The 12498-nt window shown below is 34.6% G+C and overlaps 1 protein-coding gene across 1 annotated transcript in view; it reads left to right on the top strand.

Moving 5' to 3' along the window:
• The window catches only part of LOC145668652 (neprilysin-like), a 150885-nt gene extending 145070 nt beyond the window's left edge, over positions 1–5815 (top strand). The window contains exon 20 of the mRNA XM_081736710.1: positions 3129–5815. Within this exon, the coding sequence (XP_081592836.1) occupies positions 3129–3305 (177 nt within the window). The 3' untranslated portion in view covers positions 3306–5815. The remainder of the gene's footprint in view (positions 1–3128) is intronic.
• The last annotated feature ends 6683 nt before the right edge of the window (positions 5816–12498 follow it).

The following is a 12498-nucleotide window of genomic DNA, read 5'->3' as shown; positions in this document are numbered from 1 at the left end:
GGAAAAGTGTTTCGAATGTAAGTATCTTTGGCGATAGATAGGCTTTCTGTTATGCCTGAATGATTGCTTGTTTGTGGTAGCGCAGTGATAGCAGAAAAATCAGTTACAACAATGTGTGTGTGCTGATGCGTGTGGTAGTGCAATTGGACTTGGTATGTTAGTAAAATGGCTTAATATTCGTACCGGGAACTGGAGATCATGCTTTTTATTTACGGACAGGCGAATGAAAATGGAGAGCAGCAGCACGATTGTATCAGGAACAATTTCCAGATTGACAACAACCAGTTCATCAGAATTGGCTGCTGTGTATCAGCGTGTATCTGAAACCGACACTTTATTCCCTCGGCAGAACATCGGTGGACGACTGCGTCCAGTGCGCACGCCGCAGTTTTAGTAACGTGTGTTACAAATGGTGGTAAATGACCCTGGTACGAGTTCAAGACTGGTGGTTCGTGAGACGAATGTTTTGTGACGATTTTAGCTATTCTTCATGCTAATGCGTTGTATCTGTATCACGTGCAAAGGGCACAGGGACTAACCAATTCGAATTTTCGCCCGCAGGAAGTCTTTTGTAAGTGGTTCATTTGTTATGATATTAACTGTTTGACGTTTCTTTCGTCTGTATTGTTTACGGATGAAGCGATATTCAAGAGAAATGGCATTACTAACTTACACAACACACATGCGTGGGCCGAATAAAATCCCCATGATACCCTCGCCAGCAATCACCAACAACGCTTTAACATTAATGTATGGGCGGGTATTCTTGAAAATCATCTGGTGGGGCCCAATCTTCTTCCTCATACACTGAATGGTGCTGTATATGAATGGTGTGGTTTATGCTTCACTTTCGTGCGGATGTACGCCAGTATCTAGATTGTACATTCCCAGTACGATGGACCGGACGTGGGACTGTCACATGGCCTCTTCGGTCTCCCGATCTCAATCCACTGGACTTTTATATTTGAAACCATCTGAAAAGTATGGTATATGCTCCCCCAGCTCCTGATATCAACCTATTGGAGCAACGTCTCCGGGACGTCTGTTGTGCTGTTCTCCAGCACCCTGGGATTTTTGTGCGGGTTAGACGGTCCATGCGTGGACGTTGGAATGCGTGCATCACAATTCATGGTGGTCACTTTGAGCATTTGTTGTAAGTCAATTCAGATAAGCCCACTACATTGTATACTAGAGTTTCTTCCTGTCCTTTGGTTGTTTCACCATACTCTTAACCTATTTGTTTGTGTCTTCTCTAGTATTATGTTATTGATCTGGGTATGGGTATGGCAATCTTTGTCCCTTCAACTTACACAGCATATATTACATAACCTGCCGCCATTTTAATGGGTTTAAGGGTTTATTGCAGAACCGAGTATGAATTAGGTGTTCTGATGGACATACGTTCTTACATTTCCGTCGGTTTGAACGCACGGTTACTCAAGACATATTCTAAGCATTTTCCATTACTTGCTTCCACATTTATGAAACACCCTGTTCGTATCTGTTTGAGATATAGACTTATTTCGTATCAATTATGACAAATTATGGTTACCAGGTGGGAAACCTCTCCATCCACAATGATTTTGACCCATCTTTACTTGCCAGGTTATAGGGAATTCCTATATTATTTTGGGGAATCCCTCGCACACACCTTGCGAAGGTTTGAAACATACATTTTTCAATCTAGCAGATATGACTTTGAATATCATGTTTTAAACCACACTCTCTATGTTGCATTGTTTTTGAATTACAACCCTCTGAAGTTCATTTTCCCACATTTTCAGCACCTTATATTGCCGAAACTATCCCTCACCGACCAAAGTTCCAGAGGACTTTTTTTTTTTTTTTTTTTTTTGCTGGTTTTGGTGTCGGGAATCAGTTCCCGAAATTTGTTCAAATAGTTTATTTCCATCCTGTATACTAATAGATATGGTTGGAAGTTAGGATAGTTAGTTAGTTATAAAGAAAACAAGGAAACAAGAAGAATGTTATAGTTGAAAAACGATGTTAAAAGGATATCTTTATTAAGAAGAAAGTATCAGATATTTTCTGAGTCTGTGGAGGAGTCATCATGATGGATTACATACCATCAGAGCAAACTATTACTAGTATTTATTATACCCAATTATACCCATCTCTTGACTATTAGGAGAGAAGCTGAAGAAGAAAAGTCTTGATCACAAAGGTTTGCTGCTGTTGACAGACAATGTACCATCTCACTCCACCCGTGCATTCATGATGAAGGCAGCGGGATTAGGATATGAAATATTGCCCCATCTCCCATACTCACTGGACCTAGCACCAAGTGGCCCAGAAATGAAGTGTCCGCTCAGAAGACGCCATTTTGACATTAGGAATTACATCATATCTGAGACTGAACTGTGGTTTCAAAGCCAAACTGCACACTTTAACAAAACGGGATTACAGAAAGTGAAGAACGAGTGGCAAAAATATGTCGCTAGGTCACATACAGAAGGGTTAATAGCATCATGGTGTCCGCGTTCTTCAGACAGGAGTTCTTCTAGGTGATTGCATGAACGTTTTGATACATCCTCGTATGCCACCGATAGAATATACCTATATTGAGATTTTAATATATATATACATGAGTTTAAATCGTCATGCATAATTTTTTAACCGATGCTCTACAATAACAAAGCTCAACTACTAAGAAGCTGCTGTACTGAAAAGGTAAGACTGTTCCTGGAGTCTCTGGAGATATGCCATTATATGAGATTTTGGCTTTATTTTGACCTGAAGAATAGTGCTATGTTATTCGTGGGCGCCGTTTTTAGCGGTAGATTGATGGTTATTTTCTCCTGACGGTGGCACACACCACTCCCAACTTTTACTCATATAAACCAAACCAAACCGCTTGGCATGACAGCCCTTTGTGGGCCTGTGCCGTTCCAACGCCATCTTTAGCTACGAACTTTTAGTCAGCGCTCTGCGTCCTCTGTCTTTAACATGTGTGTCAAGAGCTTTCTAGACCTACATTTACTCATATACTATCTGTAATTTAGTTTCATAAGCTGGAAAGGTTGTACATGATGTAAGAGTAGCATTGTTTATTTATACTACTATTATAGTTGTTGAGCGTTGATGAGTTTTTTTCCCCTTAATTACAGGTTTGGTGCGGCACAATGAGGAAAGAATACTTACGAGATTTACTAGCAACTGATAGCCATAGTCCAAACAAATTTCGTGTTTTAGGAAGTTTATCAAATTCACCAGAATTTGCTGAAGCGTGGAAATGTAGAAAAGGTTCTCGTATGAACCCAGAACATAAATGTCGTATTTGGTGATAAATCTTTACGTTTGTGAGTAGCTTAGCGATCACATCTTTATGTGTATAGTGTGTTGATATTTTTTTTATTACCGTAAGTTCTTCGAGAAAATACATCGATACTTTGAGAATATTATAGAATTTCCTATAATTTAAGACATAACTACTGTGTATACGCTTTATTTCGATTTGAAGATAGAATATGTATATATCTATTTTCAAATATCACAAACCAGTTTTCAACAAAATCACAAATATGTATAACTTCTTGTGTGTTATGTACAGAAGTCTTAAGCATTTATCACAAATATACGAGTAACAATTACTGTGATAAAACATGATAATTATAATGTACAATCTTCCTGAAAATGAAGTAAAGAAAAAGGAATATTGTTCTATCCTTATTTTAAGTGTTTAAGTCTTCAAATGAGCTTGAAACACTTGAGTTTGAAATAATGAATCGAAACGAATTTTCAAATGTAAATACAGGATGTATAAAAAAGGATTACATTACACCCTGTATTATTACGTATTTTATATTAAGATGAGTGCAAATTATTATTTTTTTTCTTTGTAAGTTCTTTTTTACGTACGTAGTGAAAATGTTACCAGAAATATAATTCTTAAGTTTTCATCCATGGAAAGACTGCTAAATATAAAAGAGCTGTAAGATGTAAGGGTGAAATTCTGTCGTCTTGTTTCTTATATATTTTAAAACTTTAGAAACAACGTGACAGTTCCATGTACTTCAAGATAAAGCACATAGTGCTATATAGTGTTATGTATATTATATAGCTTTTTTTTTTTTTTTTTGTAGAACACTGTACGACACATTTTTCTGATGTTCTTTTCGTTAAATGACGATTTCTGTGGCATTTCCTTCTTTCTTTTGTATTTCATGAAATAAATTTCTCAATTTAAATCTATTTGAGACTGAAACAAGAGGATTTCATTTAAAAGGTAATTACAAAAATAGATAACAACACCTGCTATTTTTTTTCTACTTTGAATTTTGACGTTTGCCTTGGCAGCTAAGCAGAACGCCTATAACAGCATTCATGATGAGTATTGTATTTAAAACGAAGCAATCTACTGTGTAATTATTAATTTAGGTAACAAGAAAAGACATTGAAAGATGCATTTCTTTAGATCGAAAAGTTGAGAACTTGTTCACATATGGACTTGTATATGTATAATGTTGCAACAGTATGTTTGGAGAAATTTAGTGACATTATCAGTTTAAGGTCAGCTAATTGATGCAAAAAGTACGTAACAGCTAAATATATCTTTGATTACGATCTGAAAGAAAAGATATTTTTAAAAAGCGAAGATAAAATGTTCTCACGTGATGAACATATAAGTGTTATTACTCAAAACTGATGCTACTTCATAAATAGTTGCAAGAAAATGCCGGAAAACCACATTTCCATTATTCTAAAACTCAAAGTGTTTACTTTTAGTAAGGGTAATGAAACCTATGTTTATATTGGTATTGTGCAGTGGGGAGAGCGAGTGGGGCGATAGCCCCCGGCACCGACTTTAGGGGCGCAAAATTCGGGAGAAAAAAGAAAAGAGAAGAAAAATTACTTGGAATATTTTAGATCAACCACAGTATTTTTCAATCTAATATTTAAGTTGACCATGGTCAAATTTATTCAAATTTATATTTGTGCACATACAGCTAAGATGGAAGGAAAACAGTAATAAAAAGTGCTCGAAATCAAGAAAAAGCAGGGTTTGTTTTCGAAAATTTTATTACACTTCGCGCCAATCATGGTGGCGCTTCGCAGCTAGTCTATCGACCTCTCTCATATGTCGTATACTTTCGCCCCGTGCGCTGGTTTCCCACGGCACGGCACGGTACGGTTTATATACGACCTTAGCATTCAATAAACATTAATTTACATTATCAATTTGAACACAAAGTAACTTAAAGTATAGAACATGGTTCTTATCAAATATGTGATTAAAAACTTATGATATTGTTAACGAAAATAGTTAAAATATTGTTACATGAACAAATCAGTTGTGAAGAAAATAACCAAATCTGTACTATACGATACAGAAGTTAGTTATAGAAGTGTTTGAGTAGAACAAATTACTCATCATAATGTCAAACTTTGTCTATGATAAACAGTCATTGTTATAATGAATGTTTTTGTTTCTACAATTTTGGATTTTATGTTTTGAGAAATTTAGTGTCACTTTCAGTTAAAGACAATTAATTGATGTACATAAGTAAAATGAAATAAATAAATACAATTAAAGAACATATTTTATTTGTATCGTATTTCGGTATTAGTTCTTAATGTGTTATTAATGATTTGGTATTTTTCAGTCATTTATAAATCACTTTGAAGACAATGTACTAATAATGAATTTATTTAATAACGAATGTAAAGAAGTAAAGTATTGTAATAGATACAACAATATTATCTTATGAAATCATTAAGGAAGGAAAGAAATGGAAGAAAGTCGATTAGAGTATCGTGAAGGCATTCGTCTAGTGGAACTGAGGAAAATACTTGAAACTCTCAATCAGGATGATTGGCCATAGAATAGAACCCCATTTCTGTTAATTACGTAGCACAAATGCTATCGACTTTTTATGTTTAAGCGCCTTTACTTCTCACATTTCTTTGACTTTATTTTCGTGAGTAATAGTGATTTCTGTTAAAGAAATTTAACATTGCATTAGATATTATGACATGGTACAAGCATATTTCACCACATTTAACTAAAAGAGTAACCAGCAGGAATCTAGGCTACAGTACGAACACATTTTCAACCCCTATTTAACATAGCAAAGATTACATTACTATCAGGTAATTTTTTCACCCCTAATTATTTTATGAAAGGCTACAAGCATTATTTTTAACCCCTGTTTAACGTAGTAGAGATTACGCACTCATTTTCGCAAACCCCTATTTAGCACAGCAGAGATTACACGATAATTAGACATTTATGATTACTTTTTATGAAAGAATACGAATCATATTTTCAACCCCGTATATAACACAAAATTAGATATTACGAAATAGTAGAAGCACTTTTTTCCACCACGATTTCGTAAAAGATCAGAAGCACATTTTCAACCTCTATTGAACATAGCTTACACAACAAAGGCTATGACTACTTTTAACTCTATTTAATATAACAGACATTACACAGGAACCGAATAACTACGACCACCATTCAACTCCTACACGCAGAACTTTAGCTTAAGGGCAGTAAATAGTTTATACGAATAAAGCTGTGACCTCCGGGTCAAAGATATAACCTGCGTATTTAACCGTGTATAACTCGTAAACGGTACAACATATTAAAATTCTGTTTCAGGTACAACATATTATAATTCTTAGGATTAGGAATTAGATTTCAGGGGCTGTCGGAATCTAAGACCATTTAGCCCGTCACGTATATGAGGGATGACGTCCCTCAGCTAGCACACTATCCGATGAAAGGGAAGGAAGAAAAGTTTGGGGAAAGAAGGAAGCGGCCTGGAACCATTATGTTAGGTACCATCTCGGCATTTGCCCGGTGTGAATAAGGGAAATCCAGGAAAAAACTCACTCAAGATGGCTGGCCTGAAAAAGCTGTTACACTTTTTCGACCGAGTGGCCCCACCAGGAATCCAACCCTGGACCGCTCGCACCAGAGGCGAGGAGGTTGGCGATTACGCCACGCGGGGTCACATATTAAAATTCTCTTTGCAGTTTCGCTATAGGGACCGTAAATAGTTATGTGGAAAAGTGGTGACCTGGATGTCTACACAGTAAATAATGGTTGTGTTAATCCAACTCGATTTTAACACAGGACAGTGGTTCCAGCGTAACTACCATTATGCGGTGTTAGTTCAACACAGACTCCGCAGTGTTAGCGTTTAACACAGGGTGTGTGTTATGTCTTTAACACACAACCGGTGTTGAGCGGTGTTAAATTCGGATACGTGTTAGTATTTTCGATGTTCATTCGACACCATGTCAAGGTCGGTAGTGTGGAGAAAAGTGTTGAGTGTTACTTGTGACGGTGTTGCACCACACAGTGGGTAGTGTGTTAATTATTTTGTGTTAATATTACACCAGGTCAAGTATCAATATAACACAGTCCCTGTGTTACTTCAACATCATTTTCTTATTATTTTAACACACAATATGTGTTATAATTCAAGGTCAAATTCGTATAAGTAACACCATTTTGGTGTTAATTCAACACTCCCTGGGTTAAAATTCAAAGTCAGACCACCAGATTAACACCGTTTTTGGTGTTAGTTCGACTCCACTTCCGTGTTACTACGACATCTGTTTCGGTGTTGAAATAACTTCATGTGTGGTGTTGATGTAACCATTTTTCTGTGTTGAAAAATCATGTGATGTGCATGCTTACGCTTACCGAAGATTGTAATTTTAAAATAAGAATAGTAAACTACAGAACACTTCATATAGAAAATTTTCATAAATATGTTTGCCGTCCTCCACAACATTTGTTGTGAAGTATTTCTTGATGGTTCGAAACAACCTTCACCAACATCTTGTTCAAGAATGATAGGAAACACTTACTTATATCCTTATAATATGTTTGCCCCTTAATCGTGTTTCTACTTATTTTCCGCTATTTTTGAAGCACAGTCCCCCGTGTTGACTGGTGAGCTCTAGTGCAATATAGAAGTGACACATTAATACAATGTTGTTTCTCGCTGTTGACATATTTCTTCAGAAACATTATATAAAACAATTGAAAACACATCGTGCGGTTTGCATGTTGAAATTTTGCGTATACGTATCTGGATTTGCTTAAGTATTTCTTTCTACTGTGTTTGTCTGTAGCTTCAATTCATAAGCCTTTATAATTAGATACCCAACATATTTGGCAATCACGCAGAAAACAACACCGAAGATTCTACACTTGCGTTGATTTGACACACAGGCAGTGTGTCATTTCAACTACCGGCATTTGACACACAACTCCAAATGGGGAGTGAGTTGTTCTAGCCACTTGTTTGTGTTATATTTTAACACAATCGTGTTAACACATAAGCGTGTCGTTGAAATAACACAACGATTTTTTACAGTGTACGGTCTAATATTTTTCCGTGTATAGCTCGTAAACGGTACAGCATATTAAAATTCTGTTTACAGTTTCAGAATAAGGGCAATAAACAGAATATATGAAAAATGCGATGTCCTTAGGGTCAAAGGTCAAATGTTTAACCATGTATAACTCTTAAACGGTACAACGTATTAAATTTCTGTTTGCAGTTTCAGTAAAAGGGTAATAAATAGAATATATGAGAAAATTGTGACCTCAGGATCAAAGATCAAATATTTTAACGTGAATAACTCGTAAATGGTACAACATATTAAAATAATGTTTGTAGTTTCAGTATAAGGGCCGTAAATAGTTTATGTGAAAAATTTTTGACCTCGGTAGACATAAATCGACGAACCCTACACTAGTGTTATTTGATGCATAGCATTCACAGAAACAAATTATCTATAAAATATTGTATGTAACAGATGTGGCAAAAATTGCAAGTGTCAACGAGCTTCTCGAATTGATTTGCCAGCCAGTAATGCTAACACTTGCTATTTTCATTATGTAACCTAATATATATCTAGCCTTATTAGGCCACAATTGGCTGACAAATCTCAATCAAATATTCATCATAAATAAGATCCAAGCTTGGGAAGCTTTTTGTTATTACAATTTGACGGTAGAACTTACGAAAGGGGGACGGGAGGGAGAGATATACAAAAAAAAAACTTAATAACTCTTAAATCACCAGACCGATCTCGATCAAACTTTCAAAATAGATGATGTTTGAACCTGGCATGGCTTTTATCATATCACTTGGAAGGTGAAACTTACGGGAGGAAGAGATATTTAAAAATGATCGAAAATGACCAATATCGGTTCCGAATCTATAGTTTTCGGGATCGCTGAAAAGAACAGTGACACTTTTGATACTGCATAACTCCAAATTCAACCCTCAACTTGGGGAGGGGAAAGGAGATATATAAAATGATTGAAAATGGACAATATTAGTGTCGAATCCATAGTTTTTGGGGTCGTTGAGATGAAGAGCGACACTTCCGATCCCGTTTAAAACAAAATTCAGCCCCGAAACTTGGGGAGGAAAGAAGGAGATACAATATAAATGATCGAAAGTGACGAATATCAGTGTCGAATCCATAGTTTTTGGGATCACTGGTATATAAAATCATCGAAAATGACCGATATTAGTGCAGAATCCGTAGTTTTCGATATTGCTGAGATATACAATGACACTTCCGATGCCGTCTAAATCCAAACTCACACACGCAGCATAGAGGGAAAATCAAGGGAATAAATATAAAAATGGTTGAAAATGACTGATATCAAGAGTGCACTTTAGTAATAGTAAAAAGTGACTGATTAACTGCAAATATTACTATTTTCTCTTAATTTAACCGAGCGAAACGGGTAATTGATACTAGTATTTTAACAATTTCCAAAAGTAAAATGATGACGTTTCTAAAATCATTCCCTTGAAAATTTTTGAGTGTTGTATGATTACAACAAACTGAATGACATTTTGAATAATGGGATTTCCTCTTTTTCTCCATAGTTAAGTCACAGTCATAATTATCAAATAAGTAGGAAGCAAAATGTTATATGAATATAGTGATGGTATAGGAAGCTAGTTGCGTAATTTCCGCTATTGTCGTAGACGCTGTTAACCTAGATACGAAACTGCTCGACCAAATGTTATTTTGATGCAAAAGAGTAGCTTAAATCATGTATCCAGTAAAAGACTCGAATGTTTTAAATATTAAATAAACTCTATCACGTCTTCCGTGTGATGCTAGAAAGACAGTAACTAGCATCACACGAAACTTATTTATGAACGAATCTGTGCTGATAGTTGAAGCAACCAGTATTGGCCAAGTTTGTGAATTTTTGACCTCACCATTTTTTGAAGTTTAAGCAAAAATATTTTATTTAATATTAAACTAATGCCAAACAACAACAATACTCAAGGCTTTCGATACCCTCTGATTCCCCAAGTACGTGAGTACATACTCTCTCAAACCTTAAGTATGTAAGTGCTTAGCCCTCGCGAATATTTTTTTTCTTTTTTTAGATTTAACCAAAAATCTATTAACGTCTGGGAAGCACATCTGTTTTTCATCTGCTTAAACTACAATACTCAAGTTCAGGGTTTCCCAACCTGTGGGCTGCGAACAGAAGTGGACAAGATAAATGTAATTAGGATCTACTAAGGAAGATACATTTACGCAAGGTTTTTTGATGTCTTATTTCGATAAACATTTTTATCTTCATACTTACTATCAAATGCAGCAAAAGATATTAAAGAATCGCTTAAAACTTTTTTATAAACTATTTTCATATATCCTGTATATTGCTCTTTTACTGCAACTGAAAACAGAATTTTAATATGTTGTACCATTTATGAGTTATACATAGTTAATTATTTGACTTTGACTTCTATGTCAGCTTTTGTCTCATAAACTATTTACGGTCCGTATACTGAAACTACAAACAAAATTTTAATACGTTGTACCGTTTACGAGTTATACACGGTTAAATATTTGACCTTTGACCTCGAAGTAACAGCTTTCACACAAACTATTTACTGCCCTTATAGTGAAACTGCAAACAAAATACTAGTATGTTGTACAGTTTACGAGTTATACACGGTAAAAGGTGATCAGATTACAATCATGAAAGTATGGTGAATACAATATATGTTCCGCTTTTGTCTTGTTTTACTATCATTATTTCAGTTATAAAAGTGCAATGCAACCCAGGAAGGAATTTTTGAAAGTAATTAGATCATGGCAAATATATTAAATTGCAATCTTACTATTTGCTGTGAGTAACTTGGGGAAAACTGAAAAGCCTTAGTCAGGATGATCAGAAGCTGATTAGGATATAGGTCTAGAGCGTTCTAATAAACAAAACGAGTATCTTAATCGTTCATTGACAACCAATCGACACGTATATACAGAAACTATACTGTACAACCTCATATTAAATAATGGAGTTGTCTACTTTTTTATATCAAAAATGATTATTCAAAACAAGCAGTCCATAAACATACGTTTTCCAAATCATTATCATGAGAATATTTACAATATTTGTGATATGATGTGATTCAATTTATATGGTCAAGCTCAGATTGGTTTTAAAGCGCTTGGATTAGATACGAAGTTCGGATGTTGTTTCTGCAACCAACTCCTAATGTCTGTACAGGCATGGTAATTTAAATTTAAAAATCGTTATTACTATACTCAAGAAACATTTATTCTTATATGAGTTGACATTAAATACTAGGCCTACATCATATATACAAGCATGTACAGTATTTACACAGCCTAAAATTATTTTAATTATTGGGAGACTATAAACAAGATTTGCAAAATGCATTATTTTTTAAATTTTGAATCTCAATATTGCTTATATTCTGATTCAACTTATAATATAAGTTGGATAGAGTAAGTCAGCATGTATGAGATGCTAGTTATTTAATGCACTGTGAGTATAAGTTTTATTACAAAGTTAATAGCAGTGGAGTTCAAGTATGAAAATTGAAACTCAGAACTGTGCATAATTAATAAATGTTTAGTAGAATTATTCAACAGAATCATTTAATATCTTAAATAAAATGTTACTACCTCTATTTTTGTATTATTTAGAGCAAGTCAATAATGTAAATATATAAACAAAAATCTGTGCTATTGAACTATGTTCCTTAGTCATCATTATAAACATTAGAAATGACCTTTGTGTAACTCGTATAACAAAGAGGTATTCAAATGATATGTTCCTTAGTCATCATTATAAACATTAGAAATGACCTTTGTGTGGCTCGTATAACAAAGAGGTATTCAAATGATATGTTCCTTAGTCATCATTATAAACATTAAAAATGACCTTTGTGTGACTCGTATAAAAAAGAGGTATTCAAATGATATTTTCCTTAGTCATCATTATAAACATTAGAAATGACCTTTCTGTGGCTCGTATAACAAAGAGGTATTCAAATGATGTACGGTAATAAAACATTGCGATATATAGACATAATTTCCATTCTTTAATGTAGAATTTGTTATGTTAAATCCATTTAGTAATGACATATCTCAGTAAAATAAATTAGATTTTTAGATCTATTAGTAATAATGTTTTCTCAGAATAAACTACTCTAATGA

Source organism: Thermobia domestica, chromosome 13, assembly GCF_964235325.1.
Source record: "Thermobia domestica chromosome 13, izTheDome1.hap1.1, whole genome shotgun sequence".
NCBI classification, from domain to species: Eukaryota; Metazoa; Arthropoda; class Insecta; order Zygentoma; family Lepismatidae; genus Thermobia; species Thermobia domestica.
The sequence above is the reverse complement of the archived record's forward strand: the minus strand, read 5'-3'. Positions and strand labels throughout refer to the sequence as shown.